The sequence below is a fragment of the Trichinella spiralis genome (genome assembly GCF_000181795.1).
Source record: "Trichinella spiralis strain ISS 195 chromosome Unknown Scfld4, whole genome shotgun sequence".
Taxonomy (NCBI): Eukaryota; Metazoa; Nematoda; class Enoplea; order Trichinellida; family Trichinellidae; genus Trichinella; species Trichinella spiralis.
The window spans coordinates 6,020,071-6,040,726 of record NW_003526943.1 but is presented as its reverse complement, the minus strand read 5'-3'; the positions used below and the strand labels follow the sequence as shown (position 1 = coordinate 6,040,726).

The 20,656-nt window shown below is 35.7% G+C and overlaps 7 protein-coding genes across 7 annotated transcripts; 2 read left to right on the top strand and 5 right to left on the bottom strand.

Moving 5' to 3' along the window:
* Window positions 1-77: 77 nt before the first annotated feature.
* Tsp_01474 (testis-expressed sequence 10 protein-like protein) lies at window positions 78-2,260 on the bottom strand. The gene is made up of 2 exons (XM_003377254.1): window positions 2,010-2,260; window positions 78-1,944 (listed from the first exon to the last, which is right to left on the bottom strand). The coding sequence occupies exons 1-2, from the start codon at window positions 2,258-2,260 to the stop codon at window positions 78-80; spliced, it is 2,118 nt and encodes a 705-aa protein (XP_003377302.1).
* A 686-nt stretch (window positions 2,261-2,946) lies between these two features.
* On the top strand, window positions 2,947-6,005 carry Tsp_01475 (putative C2 domain protein). Its single transcript, XM_003377253.1, has 10 exons — window positions 2,947-3,065; window positions 3,125-3,255; window positions 3,496-3,643; window positions 4,019-4,119; window positions 4,176-4,291; window positions 4,361-4,480; window positions 4,540-5,255; window positions 5,306-5,441; window positions 5,539-5,661; window positions 5,868-6,005. The coding sequence occupies exons 1-10, from the start codon at window positions 2,947-2,949 to the stop codon at window positions 6,003-6,005; spliced, it is 1,848 nt and encodes a 615-aa protein (XP_003377301.1).
* A 414-nt stretch (window positions 6,006-6,419) lies between these two features.
* On the bottom strand, window positions 6,420-8,731 carry Tsp_01476 (deoxynucleotidyltransferase interacting protein 1). Its single transcript, XM_003377252.1, has 12 exons — window positions 8,678-8,731; window positions 8,536-8,636; window positions 8,354-8,462; window positions 7,786-7,884; window positions 7,586-7,666; window positions 7,325-7,423; window positions 7,237-7,280; window positions 7,047-7,143; window positions 6,966-7,024; window positions 6,850-6,910; window positions 6,657-6,784; window positions 6,420-6,618 (listed from the first exon to the last, which is right to left on the bottom strand). Exons 1-12 carry the CDS (start codon window positions 8,729-8,731, stop codon window positions 6,420-6,422), a joined length of 1,131 nt encoding a protein of 376 aa, XP_003377300.1.
* A 1,250-nt stretch (window positions 8,732-9,981) lies between these two features.
* Tsp_01477 (CBF1-interacting corepressor) lies at window positions 9,982-11,355 on the top strand. Its single transcript, XM_003377251.1, has 4 exons — window positions 9,982-10,148; window positions 10,494-10,644; window positions 11,002-11,134; window positions 11,225-11,355. The coding sequence occupies exons 1-4, from the start codon at window positions 9,982-9,984 to the stop codon at window positions 11,353-11,355; spliced, it is 582 nt and encodes a 193-aa protein (XP_003377299.1).
* Window positions 11,356-11,570: 215 nt separating this feature from the next.
* Tsp_01478 (transferrin family protein) lies at window positions 11,571-13,865 on the bottom strand. The gene is made up of 2 exons (XM_003377250.1): window positions 12,998-13,865; window positions 11,571-12,679 (listed from the first exon to the last, which is right to left on the bottom strand). Exons 1-2 carry the CDS (start codon window positions 13,863-13,865, stop codon window positions 11,571-11,573), a joined length of 1,977 nt encoding a protein of 658 aa, XP_003377298.1.
* A 1,227-nt stretch (window positions 13,866-15,092) lies between these two features.
* On the bottom strand, window positions 15,093-16,885 carry Tsp_01479 (gamma-glutamyltranspeptidase 1). Its single transcript, XM_003377249.1, has 7 exons — window positions 16,852-16,885; window positions 16,601-16,799; window positions 16,363-16,529; window positions 16,150-16,299; window positions 15,741-16,065; window positions 15,310-15,667; window positions 15,093-15,242 (listed from the first exon to the last, which is right to left on the bottom strand). Exons 1-7 carry the CDS (start codon window positions 16,883-16,885, stop codon window positions 15,093-15,095), a joined length of 1,383 nt encoding a protein of 460 aa, XP_003377297.1.
* A 1,936-nt stretch (window positions 16,886-18,821) lies between these two features.
* Tsp_01480 (conserved hypothetical protein) lies at window positions 18,822-19,657 on the bottom strand. The gene is made up of 2 exons (XM_003377248.1): window positions 19,570-19,657; window positions 18,822-18,868 (listed from the first exon to the last, which is right to left on the bottom strand). Exons 1-2 carry the CDS (start codon window positions 19,655-19,657, stop codon window positions 18,822-18,824), a joined length of 135 nt encoding a protein of 44 aa, XP_003377296.1.
* Between the last annotated feature and the right edge of the window lie 999 nt (window positions 19,658-20,656).

The window sequence follows — 20,656 nt, the reverse complement described above, 5'->3', positions numbered from 1 at the left end:
TATTGTTATTTTTCATCTCATTTTGTTGTACATTTTATTAAATGCTAACAGAAAACAAAAGCCTTTGAAAAATGATTTCATGTTTCACAACTGACTGAAGAAATCTCGTCGAACCAATTAATCCGCGCATCGCAATACTGCTCAAATATGCAACGAATCTCTTTTTCACACTTTATACTTCTGAGCCAACATTCCAACGACAAATTAATTCTCAATTCAGGCGACGCTGGCGATTCGCTGACAAACATCACGGCTCTGTTGTGTCCGTTCCGCTGCTCTTCAACTTTGCACAAATGCAAAATTGCCATGATGAAAAAAATCCAAACAGCCCGCTGCTCGTACGATAACTTATCCCACGTTTGACTATATCTCGAAAATAAAATTTCCAACACGTAGAGCAGACGTTGGAAATTTGCATCACAAGCACGGCCAAAAGTGAACAACTGTTTCAAGGCACTTTTCGACAAAGGTACCAAATTGTACAAAAGACGGACAATTTTCTGCTCTGTGGTCGATCCGCTGCACCCACTGTGAATAAAACAGCTCAGCGTCAACAACTCGATCGTCTCTTTCGTTTGCTCTGGGACTGAGTTCTGAATCTGCTGTTCGCAGTATTCGACGACAACGTTGTCGAAACGAGAAAAATGATTCGGTTTCAACTTGTCACTGAGCTGCAACAAATAATTCAACAGATCATCCGTAGCCGAAGTGCACCGACAGCCGATCGCCCGGCTAGTGTTGATCAAATTCAGCAGAGAAAGTTTTACAGTTATCGACGAACGATTGCTGAAAAACAATTCCAACAAACTCTCAGTGGTGGTGGTCGACTTGTCGTCCACAGGAAACTGCCCAAGAACGTCGAACAATGATTCGATCATTTCTGAACCCAAGCGCCTCTGTTCGACAACTTTGAAAATGTATTCGACGCAGAGTTGGTGTGGAAATTGCAAACCCACGAACCGATGCACAAAGCAGAACATCTCGCACAAGGCTATGTTCAATTGCAGGCAAACGTCGATGCCGGCGAAAATATCCTCTTCTTCGTGGGGGATATCCTTGTTCGCCGTCCTCTTCTCCGTACCACGATGGCAGGGAAATTGCACTACGAATCGTTCATAGTTGCGCACTTGGCGAAACAATTTGCGAAATTCCTTCACCGCAACAGCGGCTTCTTCTGCATACTTTGAACTGTAGTCGACAAGTCGGAACAAGCAGTTGATTATGCCAACCACTGTGTACATGATTTCCAAATCACTCTCGGTTCTAGAAGACAAACTGTTCGAAGTCACTTCCAACCAGAGGGACATCAACGGTTCGAAGAGTTTTTGGAAATTTTTCAAAATCACTCCAACACTGTCGACCAGATGTCGTTCGACAGTACCACTCTTGTCGTCGAACAACACCGTACTGCAAAACGGTCCCAAATAGGACGTTTCAGTTTGGTGCTTTTCAGCGGTAACGGCTTTGTTGACCGCTTGCAAAAATTTCCAAAACGACCACAACACCCGACACCGTTCCAATTGAGTGGTCATCATTTTAGACCCGCCGACGGTTCGTCCCAAAACTGACGTGCTCTTGTCCGGAACGAACAGATCCACGTAGAACGTGATCAACTTACTGCGGGTAGCGACGAACGACGGATGCGAGTCGATCAAACTGTCGAACGTACGCAACGCCGACAATTTCACTTTCACATCCACGTGGGTGATGCTGCAACGCAAATAGCTTTCCAGAATTGGAAAATAGGAACCGATCAGACTGGAGTCGACCGTGTTGAAAACACGCTTCAACAATCCAACTGCAGCCGATCGAATTCGATCTTGACCACTGGACAACAACGGCAAAACACTGGTCAGTATGGACGACAAATTCAACTGGCACAATCGAACCGAATTCGAAATGAAACTGTTCATCAATTGCAAGGCAAATTTCTGCTTCGTAACACTGTAATGACTAGCTATTCGACAACAATCCTTAAATAAACTTATTCGTACAATAAGCAATAATACAAAGAGCAAAAATAATCATCATCGTCGAACAATATCAACAACGAACATCCTCCTCCTACTTGAATTGTCAAATTGCCAACGGTTATTTCTTCTCGGCAACCTGTCTCTTTCAGTTGGGTCCGAACGACGATCCTCTTTGCGGTGAAATTGGTATCGGTGTCGTTTGACTTTTTCAATCGTTTTCCCAATTTCAATTTCACCTTTTGAAAATCTTCCATTTTCCGTTTCCCCTTGCGACTCGATTTTCCCATCTTACCGGCGGAAACAATTACCAATTCGCAAAAACTGATTATTCATCAATTGACGGTGAAACAACAAAACGGCAATTCAATATTGTACTGTAGAAAAAATCAAGTTCATGTTACTGAAACAAATTAAAACAGAGCTTGAAATTATAATATTTTTTTAAATTTTAATTAATAAAAAATTAAAATTATCAATAATATATGATGAATTTAAGTTATACAGTACATTTTAAAAAATCGTTTTTTTTCAAAAATTTCACGCTAACGATGAAGCTTATTATTAAATATATCATTAAAAACGTTTTATATTTATTTAAATTAAACATTTAAAAACATTTTTATCAATTTTTACGATTCTTATGAAAATTTTGAAAATTTACAAAAATTTTTTCCTGCTTATCAATTATAGAATACAGTAAATGATTTTGAAAAACCTACCGTTACTTTTCAAAAAACAAAGCCTTGTCATGTTCTTGAACGGCGCAAATAGGTAGAGTTTTGTCATTTTCACCTTACCTACTGGTATAATTTTGTTTATTTGTTTATCATTCTATGATCAGTTTTGTACATTGGCGAATTTATTGCTTACTTTTATCTTTTCAATATTTATGCGTTATCAGTTGAAACGTTGTTCGTTTGCGCATTTTTTGAAAAGGAAAACTCATTTTTTGAATTAATTCAAAGCTTTTTTAATGGAAGATGAAAATTTTGTGACGCCTCTTTTATCAAAATTAAAATATCTCAGTCAGTTGTTGAATTCTCTCAACAGTCTCGAAATATCGCAGTTGGACGAGTTGGACATGCGACAACAGTTAGTTTCTGATACTCTGCAATGTGGATAATGTTGATTTTTTTTACTTTATTCTGCAGGAGTAACGACGACAATTATTTGCACGACGCCAATTACCCGCATGAGCATGACAAACATGTCAGTTTTGACGATGGAAAAGATGAGTTTGGGCTGTTGAATACGCAGCAAGCGGGAAAGAATATAAGCATGGGTAATTTTATTTGTTATTTGTGTTGATTTTTGCACTGTTACATTATAATATAAATTTCTTTTATAAATGAAGAAAATGATTCTTTTGCTGAATATTTTTGTTTATAAAATTGTAAATTTAGTTCACTTTTAAGCTGTTGTATATGTGATTGTCATTATCATTTCAGAATTTTTGAAAATATTAATTTTATTGTGTATTTTTTTTTCAAATATTGCAAATGAAAGCGCGCGAATATTTTAGCTAATACAACTGATGCTAGCCTTGTTGACGAAACATTGCAGCTGTTGAATCAAGCAACTTTTATTCGTGTTTTTATTGACGAACTTATATGGCGAAAAATACCCGATTTTTTCATGGACGATTTCAGGCGTCGCAGTCATTGTAACGGGTAAATTTTTGCAAATAACCCACTAATGATAACAGTCTGTTTTATTAATATATATTGTTTTTATGGGGTCCCACAAATAAATGAGTAAAATTTTTCCAACACTGATTACTGAGTGAATTTTGGTTGTTTTTGTTGTTTAATTGAACCGATTTATAATAATAATTTTAAATTTTGGAAATACATTATATAAATTTGAACAAGAAAGTTAAAATGTATATGTATGTTAACGAATAGAATTTTCATTTGAATCATATGAAAATTATTTTAAACAAAAAATGTTCAGAAAAATTCCTTTTTTTAATTGAACAACGTTCGCAAAATTTGTTTATTATGAGACCAGATGTCAGTATTTTAATTTTGAAATTAAACATACAGATCGTTTGCGGTGCGATATAGTGTGCCACTGTTTGAAAAGAATTCTGACAGAGCATATGATAAGATCATAACTGCCCGTTCCCGTGAAATACTTCCTTCGGGTATGCTTTGTAACATTATTAATAGTTTTTTTTACTTAATTAAAAGTTAATTTTAGTTGTCGGATTTAATCATCGACACGTTTCTTTGTTGATTGTATCTCCAGCATTGCTTCAGCATTGGGCTGAAAGTTACTTGTCATTTTGCATTTATTACAAAAGTTCCAGAAAGCAGGTAATTCAAGTTTATGAAATGAATTTCAGTTTAACAATGAAAATTGATGCATATGGATACATTTTTCAGGAATCATTGATTGCAAAGTGTTCCTTTCCATTGTGCAAGTTACTTGTTTTGCCTTTTGCAGTTGAAGCCAGCTTGCCGTTGGAAATGCATTGTTTCGGTTCTGCATCTGGTATTCTCAAAGTAAGCATTTTTGAATACTGCATCTGCTCCCATAGCATCCACCTGTGATTTATTGCCAGGTGACCGTGTTGATCGGTTCGCGTCATGCATCTTTCACTGAGCGAGTTGAACCGTTGCGCAATCCGACTACAATGAAATTGAAGTCCATGTCTTTTTTGGACACCTTGACAACGACGAAACCAGCAGTAGCTGGAGTTGGAGTTGGGGCCGTAAATAGACAGTTAAAAGCAGCCGAAAGAAGCAGGGGCAGAAAATCTGGCACGGCTAATGACGGAAGTTCATTTTCCCCATTCGTCGAAAGACACATCGTTGGGAGAAGAGATCTAACTTTGCCGTTAGATGTGCCAAATGAAGAATCACTGTTGTCGGACCAGTATGACGAGATTCGATTCGATCGAAGTCATCTGCAGCCTTTGCAAAGCCCTCTGAGCGATGCAGGCGTCGAGGCCGTTCAGTCGGGCCATTCAGTTAGCACTGAATGCGTTGAATGCCATGTGGATAATTTGCTGAAACGGCGAGCATTCGCTAACATTCCCATTTCAGCTAAATCACGTTCCGTTGGCGTACAAACGGAAACTGTACTTGATTTAACTTACGATCAGCACTACAGTAGGACTGGTAGCAAATTTAATCAGAAAATTCAAGCCAACGCACAACGTTCGAAGTGGGCTGCATGGAAATCGCCAATTCAGGGACGTCAGTGCCCAATGTTTTTACGACTGATTGTTCATCAGGCGAGATATTTGCCGGCCGTTAGTAGCAATGGGGATGAAGGGTATAAAGGTAAACAGGGTAAAAGCACCGTGGTAATATTTTTTCTTTCAGGCAACACATGCAACCTCCAAGTGCTTTTGTATCTTACAGAATTGATAATCGAATGATCAAATCTGAAGTTGCGCCTGCATCCTTTCATCCACGTTGGGATTGGAAGACCAAGTTGAAATTGATGCCTGAACAGCGAGTAATTTTTCATATTTATTAATTTGTTGAAATTCTATTTTCATTAATTTTAGACAATTGTTTTTCACATATGGCACAAATCATCGTCAGATGAACAGAGCGAACTTCTCTTGGGCGCTGTCAGTGTCGACGTTGCCCAAGTGGTGATGTCTTCGTCGATTCGTTCTACTTGGTGGTTTGACATTATTGACTTGAGAGCCGGATCTCCTGGCCAACTTCAGGTTTCTCATTTTCAAAATATTCACCATCGTAAATAGTTTTGTAACATTGATTTCACGAATAATTATCATTCATTCATTCTGTTGAACGAACATTGTCGGTGTGGAATTTTTATTCTACAACGAACAATAATGATAATAATAATTGCTGAATTAAATTTATTTTTATTAAAATGAAATAAAATTAAATCATTTTTTCATTGTTTCAGCTTACTATTGAAGCATTGGAGCCTGCATCTGAGAAGAATGAAGAAAGTTTATGTGAATCATTGGTGAAAGGGGTCACATCGACGTCTATGGATACGCCTGCGGCATCGCGATCTGTTTTAGCTGAAACATTAAAGTAGCTTGAAATAATATTTTCTTTTTTTAAATACGGTATACATTATTTACATTTTCATTTTAGAGAGAAGTTGTGTGAATTGGATAATCTGATGGAAAAAATTATACCACCAAAGTGATACCACAATTGATATTGACGAACTTTTTCCCCGACATTCGACATATTATCGAACGAACATTGCTGATGCAAACATTATGTACAACTCCTATTATAATTGCATTGTTGTATTTCAACCAAACGATATTGTTTGCTTTTATAGCGAAAAATTACTGCCAGTTAGTTCACTTTGATGAATTTTTTTGATCGAATTCTGAATCCGCATATTACATTTTTTAAAATATAAATTGCGAATTGTTTCGTTCATTCATCATTTATTTTTAAATGCTCGAAGACTTCAACTTAAATCACTACTAAATCATCATGTCGCCGGGATCGGGCCGTCCAATGCCTTCATCTCAGCCATCTGGTGCTTCATCTTCTCAAGCAACCATGATGGAACGCAGAAACTTTCCAATTGTCGAACGGCAGTTTTGCATTCAACGCTAAACAAGAATATCAAAATTGGATGAAAAGGCAGCTGAAGCGAACCACCACCACCACCACAACCAATTAAATAGCTGCTAGCCAATTTGTATATGCATTTGTTTCATCTTACCTAAATTCTGGCAATGATACAATTTCCAGCAAATCTTCCAAAAGGATGAAGATCACTTTACCACCGTTCGCTTTTCTTCGCAATTTGCAATTCACCAACCAAAGTCTATCTTCACTATCACCGATGTACTGTTATTACAAGAGAAAAAAAATAAGCAATTCGAAATGAAATATGAAAACAAAACAATGCAAACCTTAAACAGCCATGGAAATTTGCTGTAAATACGTCCACGTTGACCGGAATACCCAAGAGCACTAGCATGAAATGAAGAATTAATGGAAATATTTTAAATTAAAAAAAGTGACATACATGTTCGCTGCTGTTCCAAGAACAAATAGCGATTCATCAACCAGACGATCCGGATTCATCTGAACAAATTGTAAAATAGACTTGCACACAACGTGACATGAATTTAAAATCAATCGCACGCATCACCTTTTCAACAAAATGCTTGCTGTCACTGGGCTTCATACGTTTGCTGTTGTAGCTGAAAAATTTAAAAAAAAAAATAAATTCAAATAGATGAAAGATAGATATTATTTAAATTTAAAAAATATTTCTGCTTTTCTTGAACACATACTATCCAGCAATTGGAGTTACTGTACGGGGATGAAACTCGTACATCTTAAATCAACGATTATTAAATCACAAATAAATGAACAATTTACTTGTTCACCACCTACCGACTCCACCTCCAAACTGTCCGACGATGAGCCATCTTCAGAATTCGCTTCAACGAACAAATGCTTCAAATGACCACGATGAATCTGAAAATTTATTCAAAATATTACAAATAAATTGCAAATGAAACATATATATTCAAATAATTCATCAAAAGCTCTTCAGTGACCTTCGCTAAACACTTCAACAGTGATTTGTCTGACTTAAACTACAATGCAACAAATAAAAATGTCTTTGCACTGCACTACCTGGTTCAAATTGAAAAACCTCGTGCCTTTCTCGTTGGTCGCCAATTTTTCCGCCGTCACCGCCGGATACAAATGCTTAGCCTAAAAATTGACTATTTTCTTTGCAAAAAGAACAGTGATAATTTCAAATAGTACAAACAATGATGGTAAATAATACTTCAAACAGTGATCTTAAATTAACATAAATTATTATTGAATACCTCTTCCAATACTTCACGGCATATTCCATGCAAAAGACGTTCACTAGAAATGCCTTCCATATTTCCAGAAATATTCCGAATCGCAGGCGCAAAGTACTTCTAAATTCATGCTGCAGTTAAAACGCTATCATCCAAGTTAAACAACAGTCAGTAGTTAACAGTGGCGTACATTCTGCTTGGAAAAAGATAATGCCACATTCCAACTTACTTAATCACTGGTATTGACATATTTAATTTTCTTTCTGATAAACCCAAAAATGCAAAATCAAGTTCAATTAAATGAAACAAGAATGTAAAAAATATATATCCAAGGAATCATTTAGCTGCAAATCATAACTTGAAACAAGTAAACGGAAGTAAAGCTGAAAACGCTTCGATCGATTGGACAATTTAAACCGAAAACAATTAAGCAATTAAATTGCTGTTCTTCACGATAAACTACAACATTCTTCTCTGTGCTCAAAATTCAAAACTCAATAGACAATTATTAATTATATACATGAAACATTAGCACATGTGAAACAAAAAGTAACTTTTTTCTATTTCATCGGCAAAAAACATGCAATACCTCAGCGTATCGTTGTATGATGCCTTTCAACTCGGCGTTGATGTTCACTTGAATCAAAGCTCTTAAAGCACTCAACCCGGATTTCGCTAAATCATACTCGTTGCCTAACCTGCAGTGCAATATTTATTGCATGAGTGGAACAAAACAATTGATCAAACAATGCGTTGTGCAGGAGCACATACCTGTCAACAAGAAAACGACTGTAATCTCTAGGATTAAATTTTCCATGGTTTCGCCATGACTTCAATATTTTCAACCGTTTGTTATAAGGCGTAAATAAATTCTAAATGAAAGTAAATAAATAAATAAACAAAAGCAATTAACAAGTAAAGCCATTACCGAATCTTTGATAGAGGACGGGTCAGCTTTGGCGACCATCAAATTATCCATATAATTCAACAACTAGGAATGTGGGTTCTAATCTGAAAGTACGAATATCATCAAATCCATATTTTCTGATTGTTGAACTTTATGACGCAACAAGAATTTGCTATGCGTAACAGCAAAACAGCCAATCGACACCCTGTACAAGGAAGTTGATATGAAAATAGGCATTTTACAAAATAAAATAATTGCAAAAGATGGATAATTGCAAAACAGTGCAATAAAAAAGTGCATTCCAAAGCAATTTCACTTCATCATAGAAAAAAAATAAAGGCACTGCAAATACAAGCCTAAGAATTAATGTAAGGTGAAAAAACAACTAGGTCAAAAACTGTTGAAGCAAAGCAAAGCCGAATTATCATATGCTTAAGAATATCAAGCCATCTTGTAATTTTTTCTGCAAAAATAACAAAAATTTAAAATGCTCAAACCGCGTCATGCATTTGCGTTTCCAAACTGCAATAAACTTTTCAAACTTCCTTCTTACTGTGACGTCACGTTTCCAACCTCCAGTGCTGCAAATATCACTTGCAATTTCAATGATTAACAATAAGCGAAAACTCTGTTTTAAAAAAATAATAGAAAAATATCCTCAACTAATTCCACCCACACAACCTGCATAATAACAATTGTTGGCAACCATTCCAAATTAATCAAGTACTGTAATATTGACAATCAAGCTTAACAATTTTAATGACTAATCATAAAATTACAAATTATAGAAGCAGCAATTCATATTAATTATAAACCCTAAAACATTAATAATGACTTTCAAAGACAGTATGTTGCATAAAATATAAAATAACGGAGTGATAGTCAAAGAAATAGTATTCAAACATTATTAGTTAAAAAATATTATTCCACAAAGTATTATTCATATATAAATTTATTCATTTAATAATTATTTCATGCTATAAGTAATTTATATGGTTTAAATGATTAATGTTGAATAAATAAAGTGTTGAAAATGGTGAAGTCTCCATGCAATTGGTCAATGGTCAAATTGTTATTATGATAATCATAAAAGTTCACTTGATGCGTTTTAATAATTTGTATATATGAATACATTCATTTATGGTGATTAATTTGGTTTCATATTATTTATTAATTCAGAAGCTTATTGCTATAAATTTTTATGTACTTTTGAATCAAATTACTGTTGTACTACTGTAGTTTCAATAACAACTACTGAGTAGCAGCTGCGATTTTTTGTTATTTCAAATATAGCAAGTTAAATTGAAAAAATGGGAAAAGGCTTCAATAATTACATGTCCAAGAAGGACTTCCATCCTTCAGCCATATGGAATCTGAAAAAAGTGTTTATGGCTGAACAAAAATTGGCTGCAGAGAAAAAGAAGCAGGAAGAATTACGGGCACAATATGAAAAAGAGCAAGAAATCTTAAATAACAAGTGAGTAATGTATTTATTTATCTATCTTTTTTTCCAATTTACGCTTGTGCTTTTTACCGCTTTGTTGTTAATTCATATTTCTAATATCGTATTTTGTTATCAACGAACAAACCATTCTTTTCACTTCCACTATAAATAAGTTTTTTAGCATTTGGCTTTTATATATTATATGATGAGTAATAAGTTTATTATTTAGTACTGTTTACAAGAAAGGTTATAAAATTATCAGAAACTATTGATTTGATTTGATGAATTTGGTAGTGTAAATGTTACATGACTTTGACATAAATATTGTTTAAAACGGTGTACGTTTTTTACTTGATGATATAGTGAGTGAATTTTCAGAGCTCTCCTTGGTGACGAGAAAGCACGTTTAGGATTGGCGTTTATGTACGATGCACCGGCTGGTGTAAAAGCTGAAGAAAAAGAATTACATCCAGATTTGGAACCAAAATTTGAATGGCAGCGAAAATATAATGCTCCCCGAGAATCGTATGTAATTATGTTCCCGTTTGCTTATTAATAACATGTATTTTTTTTCTTAGTTGGGCTAAAGGAGACGATACGATACGTGATCAGCCATTCGGCATTCAAGTACGTAACGTTCGATGTGTGAAGTGCCATAAATGGGGGCACATCAATACGGATCGTGAATGTCCATTGTTCAACATGTCTGGCAATTTTGAAGACGCTGGGTGTAATTATTTAACAAGTTTTTGTTCTTAACGTGAAAAATATCTTGTCTTAATGCTTTTAGATTTATTATAATATGCTTTAATTGTATATATTTTCAAATATGAGAGTATAATGATAAAATATAATTGGAAATTGTATTTGAAAAAGGATTTTAAAGGGTTGTTTTTTAGATTGTACAAATCCGTCTGATTTGATCAAACTTGCAAGATCGAATGCTGGAACATCGGCACAGATGAACACCACAAAGCACTTTGTAGAGAAACAACCTGACACAACTGGAGACAATGATCGTATGTTTTCTATTTGATTTTTATTAACAGCAATATGAACTGTTGTGCAATATAAAAAATTGTCATTTTTGACTTTTCAACTTTTTTTAGAATTGGAGCATACAAATGAATTGCTGAGTGACATGCATTCTGAGTATGGTCTTACATTGAAACGGCATATTGTTGATGATGTCCGTGCTGATATTGCCATTGAGGTGAGTTTGGTAAAAAATGAAGAGTAATGGTATACTTAAAAAAATTTTTATTTATAATGTTAGATTTTTTTGAATAAACAATTTACCTATATATCTATATATATACTGAAATTGTTAACGGTAGAATTTTTTGTAGAAAATGGGCAAGAAAATTGAAAATTCAGAAATGCCTAAAATAACGGAGGAGCAGTTGATGTTTGCATTTCTTCAGTCTTTGACCGAAAAAGAACGAAGTAAAATATTCAAGTATGTTGAAAAAATAATTTAACATTTGACAAATAGTGCATGCACAGAAATAGCAATATGCAGAGTTGATGTTTCGGTGCTGCCGAACATATGCTGAGCTTTTGGTAAACGCGATATGTTCGAGCACCGTATACTTTTGCTCCAAATTGATTCGGTTCATTTTCCTCTTCTGGCAGTATCGCTTTCAAGCTTATTGTTTTTTTGTTAAATATTGAACTAAGGTCATTAGCGGTGGGGAAGATGGAAAATTTGTCGTTAGATTTGATCGCATAATACTGTTGACCGTGGACAAATAGTTCAGTGATTTGCCTCCTGCTGGTCGAATCTTGATGAACACTGGAAGTGACGATCACAGAATTTGGGGTTTCGAGCCAGTTGCATTTGGAATAGTCGTTGATTGGTTTACGTTGACCATTTGGACAAAGGAGATTTAGGAAATTCGATCCGTGTTGTAATTTTTGAATTTGATCAACGGTCAGGTGTAAGAATGCAATGTCAGCTTCGGATTTTGCTGCATAATTTGAAACGTCAGCTGCATGGAATTTCCAAAAGAAATTGTACGAGTTGAAATTTCTGCATAATTTGCACAAACTGTTTTCTCGTCGAACAATGGTATTTGTGCAGATCGACTTTGTATTGAAGAAGAAATCTTCAGCTGCTTGTTGAAATTGACACTGGCGCATTTCGACCATGCCGTCCAATTCGAGCGACACCATCACGATCGCTTTGGTTTGGTCGTTGTCGAAACAGACGTTGGCATTGTGGAATAGTTGTCGACGATGCTTGAACGCGGAATTGGATTTCCGTTTGGCCACCACGGCCAGCACGTACGAAGCCATCGAATCGTCGGCGCTCACTTCCATCGCCACCGGTACGACGTCGTCGAACGTCTGCGCTTGGATCGCTTCGGGCGTGGCGACAAGCGTTGCGTCACTTTGGGCGGATCGGATTCGTGCCAGACATTGTTGTCTGTGGTTGGCCAACTGGCATACGATCGTCGGCTTAAGCCTGACGCTCGCCCAGGCGATCGCCATGTCCACGCATTTGCGCATCTTTTCCTGGCCAACGACGCAAAATTTCACGTTCCACTTGGGGCAAATCTGTTCTGGAAATGGGCTTTCAAACGAACGGACGAACAATTTGCCCAAATAACGTTCGTACGTGCTGTGGTATTGGAGTCGAATCAGTTCGGACACTTGGTCACCGGTGAACAGCAGTCGTTGGAACCAATTCGGTTTGGATTTTTTGAACAAATTGAAAATGTCGACAATTGTTTTTACCGTTGTTGGATTGTTGTTGTTGTTGTTGTTGTCCACAGGGGCGGTGACGATAGCGTTGGTTTTTCTGGCAAACCAGGCGCAGGATGTCGATTCCAAGTCAGCCAGTTGACCGTGCAAGCAGAGCAGTTGGAACCGACGACTACCGTCGGTGGTGGTAGGCGACGTGGAATTGCTGGAGTTGGAGGTGATCCACCGGAGCAGAGCCGGTCGACTGGTGAACGCGATGTCGGCGTCGCGTTCCGTCAAACATCTCAGCGAACCGTCTTCGCCGGCATGTTGGTCCTCTTTGGAACAGTCGTCGTGGCACAGTGCACACTGGGTGTGGTCGGCCGTGAACCGTTCGTTCTGGCCGTTGGGTCGGGTCCACTGGCCCGGCATGCACGACGGACCGAAAAAGTCGGCCAAAGTCTGGGCCGTCGACTGGCAGTGGATTCGCTCTTGTCGGACCACGCCCAACGGCAGAAGCACGTTCGCCAGCGCCTGGTAGTGGATGTTGGGTTCAGCCAGTGCCGGCAAGCAGAGGCGCTTGTTTTCGAGCCGCTTCAGCCAGCGGTGCACGCTTGGAACGTGGCCCGTCGACCGTCGGCGCACCACGGCGAACGACCGTTCGGCGAATTCGTCCCCAAGCCAACGTTCGGCCAAAGTCGGGCGCAATTCCAAATACCGACCGGCGGCGTAAATTTCCTCGGCTTGCAAATTGATGCAGTCGGCCAGGCCGGCTTCAACTTGGCGCATGCAGTCCACGCGGTGCTTGCCGAACACGCATTCAATTTTGCCGCCACTGTTCATCGCCTTGGCCAAATCGTCCACCATTTCAGAACACAATTGTCGATTTGCCGGCGAATCGACCACGCACCAGCGTGTTGTTTGTGTTGATTGCAAGCCGAAAGATTTGAACGACATCAAAAGCAGCGTCGCAATTGCCGTGCCGGCGGCTTGCATCGCCATATATATATATCTATTTGTTACAGCCTGGGCGGCTGGAGGTTTTGCATTTTCCATTCGATTCATTCACCACTCTCACAGCAGAGTAAACTTTACTCGGACGATGCACATCCATCTTCATTTGTTCCGCTTCTGGTCGCGATATTTGTTGCACTGTTGTGTGTATCCAGCCACTATGGTGCTGTTGAAAAGTGATACAAACAACACTGGAGCGCGTTGTTTGTTTGTTTTCTCTTGCAAAATTTGAATAGTGAGAACATTTGCTTACGAGCAGTTTGCAGTTGTCTTCGCTGTTGGGTCAACTTTGCACATGCTGCTGCAATGTCGAAATGTTGTTGTTACACTGTTTTATACTGGATGCGGGGTGTAGAGAATTTGCATTTTGTTTTTTATAATATACAATTCAGTGGATAATTGTAATTTTCAGTACATTTCAAATGTTTATTTATCAGTGACAGTGTAATTTATTGTTCGATATTCAGTTGGTTATCCGATTTTCTACTTTCATTAATAATTGGCGAATTTTGACGAAAATGCACATTTCACTTTTGTCGTTTAATATGATGTATTTTTTTTGTCAATGATTTCTTTTTGTTATAGCAAATTTTTCAACTATTCGAAAAAGTCGAAAAGCAAAAAGCTTGCTCGAAAGAAGAAACGTCAAGAAGTTGCTGTTGACTCAGATTCAGCTGCCAGTAATTCTTCCTCTTCGACCTCGGAATCAGATTCTTACAATGGTAAAGAATGGAAATTTTGACCATTAACATATATGTATATATGTATTTATTTATTTATGTTTTTGTTCTCTTATTACAGCTAAAAGCAAGCATAAACGTTTTCGAGAAAAGCAACAGAAAAGTGATGATCACAGGAGAAAGGAAAAGTGCGGTCATTATAATAAAGAAAAAGCAACTGCACAACATGTGAAGAAGGATGCAGGACGTGAATCTAGACGACATCGTTCTCCAAGTTTAAATTACAAGCAGAAATGTAAATCGCATCGGAGGAGATCGTCATCTTTTCATAATGACCGTAAGCGTAGTCGCAACTGAATGATTATGATGTGAATTTTTGTTTTTTCTCTGTTTTGCATACAAATAAATATGTATATACAAAAAGAAGTATATATGTATATATATATAGATATAGATATGTACACGTGTACGCACTGACATAAAATACATGGAAATGTTGTACACAAATGTATGCACGCGTTGTTTGATTTCTTGGATAAATTGCATAAATTTACATTAAATTAGTCATACACAGACGTTGAATATATCATTTGAGAGGTTAATATCCAGCTGGATATCCTCCACCTTTGCGCCAGTCACTGTTGGCGGAGATGACGCCGTTGTCAGAAACGAGTATACCAGTGGCTGCAGTGGCCGGTTCAGTCGGTACCATATTCTGACCGTAATTTTTCAAGTCATCTACAAAACCCTAAACAAGCAATAATTGTTTGCAATGAAACAAACGAAATTATAAGAACGAGAAGAATAGTGAGTACTTGTGGGAATAAAGTTTCATAATAGGCTCTGTTTGGTGAAAGTTGATGGTGCAGACGTGGTCGATCAACTGCTTCTTTTATTGTCTCGTTCAGGAATATACTTCTGAACGCTACCCAAGCGGTTGTTGAGATAATTCTAGAACCGCCGGCAGCACCGACCACCAGTTTCACATTGCCGTTGGTTTGGTCATAAAATATCAACGGTGACATTGATGACAGGGGCCTTTTGCCTGCTTTGATAAAGTTGTTTGGCAAAGGTGGATATTCAAAAAAATTTGTAAGACCCGGCGTTGAAAAGTCGTCCATATCGTTGTTCCAAATTATGTCGTACTTTGTCGAGCGTACTTTGCTTCCAAAACTGTCGAACAGAATAAAAATGATCAATATTAAAAAAAACTATTCGTATATTGATTTTGATATTCAATTCCTACTATGTATTTATAGTTGTTGTCAGTGAAACTGCGTTGCCTTCAGCGTCGAGAACGCTTATGTGAGCAGTTCCGTGATTTGGTCGTGAAGTGTACAACTCTCCATAATATGAACTCTCGTGGCTGCGATTGGTGATTTTTTTGCGTACATCTTGTGCGTACTGTTTCGTCAAAATTCTTTTAGCCAAACTGAGCACTTCGGGTACAAAGTCGGCATCACCAAATTGAGAATGAGCAGCGTAGGAGAACTTCATCGCTTCCAGAAATCGATGCAACACCAGTGCTTCAGACTCGCTTGATTCTGCATCTCTTGGCGATACATTGAAACCTGTGGAATAAACATTCTATTTGATCTAGCTTTACAATTATCCGTTTTTTCTCTCTTATTTTTTTCAAATCTTATCAAATTTACCATCCATGATGTTCATTATAGCCATTGGAATGACAGCGGATGATGGTGGAGGTGGTCCACAGGCGATTAGGTTTTCTCCTATTGAAATTTGCAAAGGTTGTGAAAGTTTTGCTCTATAATTGCGCATATCTTCTTCGGTGATGATACCGCCTTAATTGAAAGAAAAAATCATTTGCAGAGCAAATTTCAACATAATTTCAATAAATCTATTACCCATCTGTTTGAACTCTTCTACCATATCTTTCGCCATTGTACCATTGTAGAACAGTTGAACAGGATCAGCAGCATTGGCTAACTGTTCCAGTGCATCTGCGAGCTCGGGTCGACGCATTACTTCACCAGCTTTATAAGCTCCATTGGTTTCAGGATTGATGAAGATTCTGAAATAATTAACATTGAATTGAAGGTAATTCCAGAATTAAAGATATAGATCAAAGCAAGAAAGCTTTACTTGAGATGTGAATCTGGCGAAAGTATATAATTTTCATTTTCTTGCAATTTCACCGCTAGTGCATCAGATATTAAAATTCCGTAACGACATATATTTGCTGTAGGCATGAGTAAATCACGCCAAGGCAGTTTTCCACCGAACTGCTTGTACTGCAACCACAAACCGTACACTTCACCAGGGACTGCTATTGAACGACTTCCTGAAATGGATATTTGTATTTAATTCGAAAATTACAATTTAAAATTGCTTACCGAAAAGAGAACCTTCTGCATCACCGACGAACATGCTTTCATTAGCTGCTTCCGGTGCAGTTTGTCTGGCGTTTACAGTAAAGCATCGACGGTCCTTTCTGTAATTATCATTATTATTATTGTTATTAAAATTTTATATTATTTTTTAAGTTCACAAACAGAAACACAAAAGAAAAAAGTATTTACTTTATATATATTGTAGAGAAATGGCCTCCACCTATACCACTGCTGTGCGCATCGAAAACTCCAATGCATATTGTTGTGGCTATGGCTGCATCGATGGCATTTCCTCCTTTTATTAATACATCACGTCCAATTTCTGAACAAATTCCATTATCAGCTGCAACAGCACCCTTTTGAAATTCCAAAAGCAACGAATTTGATGGACTGGGCCATCTATGTTCTGTTTTAATTTCCTACAAGCAAAGTTACGCCATATTTGAATGAAGTAGAATAGAATTGAATAAACCAATTTACCAAAAAAAATTATAATTTCAATTTTCAGGAATAATAATTAAAATTGAATTTTCATAAAGTATTTTACGTCTGATTCGATACAATAATTTTAATTTTCATTTAAAAAAATTAAAATAATAAATTTTAAATAACAAGGAAATGCCACTAACGAATAATTAATTGCTTCGAAAATGAAATAATCAAAACTTTATCATTCAGTAAGTAAACTATGAACTAGAAAAAGAGTTATGAATTGTTTATTATTATATATTTAAAAAATATAAATCAGTCAGTTCACTGTTTCAAAATTGCAAAGCAGTGTATGATTTATTGAATATTTAATTCGAAGAATTGTTAACAAAGCTGTATGAATAAGCATGCAGATAGTTGATTAATAACGCTTTTACTTTTTTAAATTGAATTTACCAAAAGAAAAATAAAATAAAGTAAAGGTCTACATACTTCGACGACTTCTTTATTCAACAGGATCACAATAAGAGCTATTACCAGTGCTATAATTACAGCCGCACAAATGAAGAGGAAAATAATTTGCTTAGCTCTGAAAAAGACCATAACATTTTTAAACATTGGGAAATTCGGTGTAGAAGTTTAATTTGAATTTTTGGAACTTTTTATATTTAGATCACTTTTAACAATTAAAATTTATAATTAGTACATCAAATAAGGTAATTTTTCAATAAATTATTGAAATAGAAAATAAAACCGAATTACAACAATGTCTGGGTATCTTGTCCGGTTCAAGCTTCAAGCTTCCTATTAAAATGAAAGTTCAAACGGAAGTTGGAGGTTTATTGAATTCTTTGTCAAGATGAAAAATTAAATGCAAAAACAGAACAACGATATTTTATTTTAATAATTTATGTATCCAGTTTTTGCAGTCCGCGCAGAAAAGTTAAATTTATTCCCATTTCCTGGTCATCATTCATGTTCTATGACAATGAACAAAATAATCTGCCTGAATAAACTGCAAAGTTAAATTCCCATATCAGTAATTGATCAGTGATGAAATTTAAAACTTGAAAAACAATCGCATCTTAAATAATAAAACAGTTCCTATTAAATGTCATTTCCAGTTTTAAAAAATAATTACAATAATTTTACATTCATACTGCATACATGAAAACTGTGCTGTTTAAATTTAATTTGAAAATAAATTTAAGCAAAGCTAACATAATTTCCCATAATAAATCATTCATCTGATTCATATATTGATTGAGTAATTTCGAAATAGAAATTTTGTCTTTTCTTATATTTTTTATGTGATGAACAATTTGAAGTTTTCTTCTCACAGAATTGTAAAATCAAAATTGCATCATCTCTTGGTCACTTATTATTTGAAAATTTTTACCATACTTAGATAAAATCATACTTAGATCGGTAAAAATAAAATAGTACCTAACAGTAATTTGATACTAAATTAATTTTTTTTCATTAAATAGATAATTTAAATTTTAGTGATTTAACGTAATTAAAAAAATTTATTATAATGATTGTTATCCATTGGAATTTGATAATGGAATAATTGTCATGAATGCTTTACCTGAATTTGCGTTGTTTGAATGAAGAGACGTTCGTATTGTATTTTTGTTCTTGGTGCAACACCATTGCTTGGCTCTATTAACGATGAAAACTGCAATACAACAAGCGGCTTATTTCAGCAAATAATTGACCAACAATCGACTGGTTGGTACAAGCAAAAAAGTTTCGGTAACACTGAAAGAAAAAATGATTGAAACTGACCGAAATTGAATGTGACACGCAGTGATCATTTAGTTACGCCATGCGGTTATAAAGCTGTGAAATAGGTTCATCATTTCAAATTTTACTGCTTGCACTAATTGAATTATTTCTACAACAAAACAATATCCATCCCTTTCGAATGGCTAAGTTAACACATATGCACACACACCACATAACCGAAATTTAAATCTTTGATCAGCATGCTATTCAATCAAAAATTAAAAAAGGCTTTGCCGTTTTTCATTGCCAGCAAATTTTGCATTTTTGCAGAGAACATTTCAAATAAAGAATAAAATTTACCAAAACATTAAGCAATAATTATAAGCAAAAATATTAAGAAGCATTCAGCACACTTTACGCAGACGAACGACTTGACAAGCATTTTTACACTTTCATGTTAAATGTGCTTTATTTGAAACAACAATGCATAAAAACTACTATTCCGCTGTTGTAAAATGATACAATTCAACTAGAAAATACTGTCGCTTTTTTATTTATTACTTTTTCCATTCTGATTCGCAATGATGCAAAACACCCATTGATTAACGAATGATAGCTTTTCAATAAATGAATTATTGCTATTGTTCATATTAATATAGCTATCTGAAAAAATATAACTGTTCAGCCTAAATTGTATGCTAAGATAATAGCAGATATGGAATAATTTAACACATTATAAAATGATTGCTTTTAAATCATTCCACTTGTAAATTACAATAAATGTATAGAAATTTTAAAACTGGTAAAAATAAAAACAATTCAATTACAACTATGACGGCGACATCGCCTACTACTACTGCAATATAATTTTTTTGGTATTTGCATTTTTAAAATGTTAAAAAGTCAAAATTTTGTAATGTATAAAAACTTGCAGACGTCACTTTATCGTTGCTTTAAACAAAAAAAAGTTTCATATTAAAGAAATGCGTTACGAAGCTACGTTCTATTTTCAAAGCAATAAAACTGAAGAAGAATTAATAAAAAAAGAAACACGTGTAGGTAGATCTAAATAGTGAAAAATTTCCACAAATGCAACTTTAAGCAGTTAAGTAATGTAGTCTAACCTGCCAAAATGCTATTCCCTCAACTAGGCTTTTAATATTGCTAAATACAAGCATTAATCCTATTCAAAAAATAATTTTTGAAGGATTTTTCCATGCCTAAATCGTCAATTGAAAATGATATGCAATCTCAATTATATCTATACATGCCTGTGAAGATTCCTTATATCCATTATCATTATCGAGTATTGTTAACATTATTAAACATGATTTGTTCAATTAGCTATGCGGGAGATTAAACATTACTATGTCGCCTTACTTTTTCGTTGCTTCACTGTTTTCTGTTTATCTGAAAGTTCATTTTAAATTTTTTAAAAACAAAAGTTCAGTGCTACATAAAATACAATGCATACATTAAATTACATAAAAAAGAGCGCTGGTGTATCTAGTTTAAGCACTGCAGTTCAATAGCATCAGATCATGTGATTTGAAAGAAAAAAGCTATAAAAAATGTTACAAACCAATAAATGGGCAACGGACAAATGGAGTGAAGAAAATGAGGCAATGCCAGTCCAGATTTGGGAAAG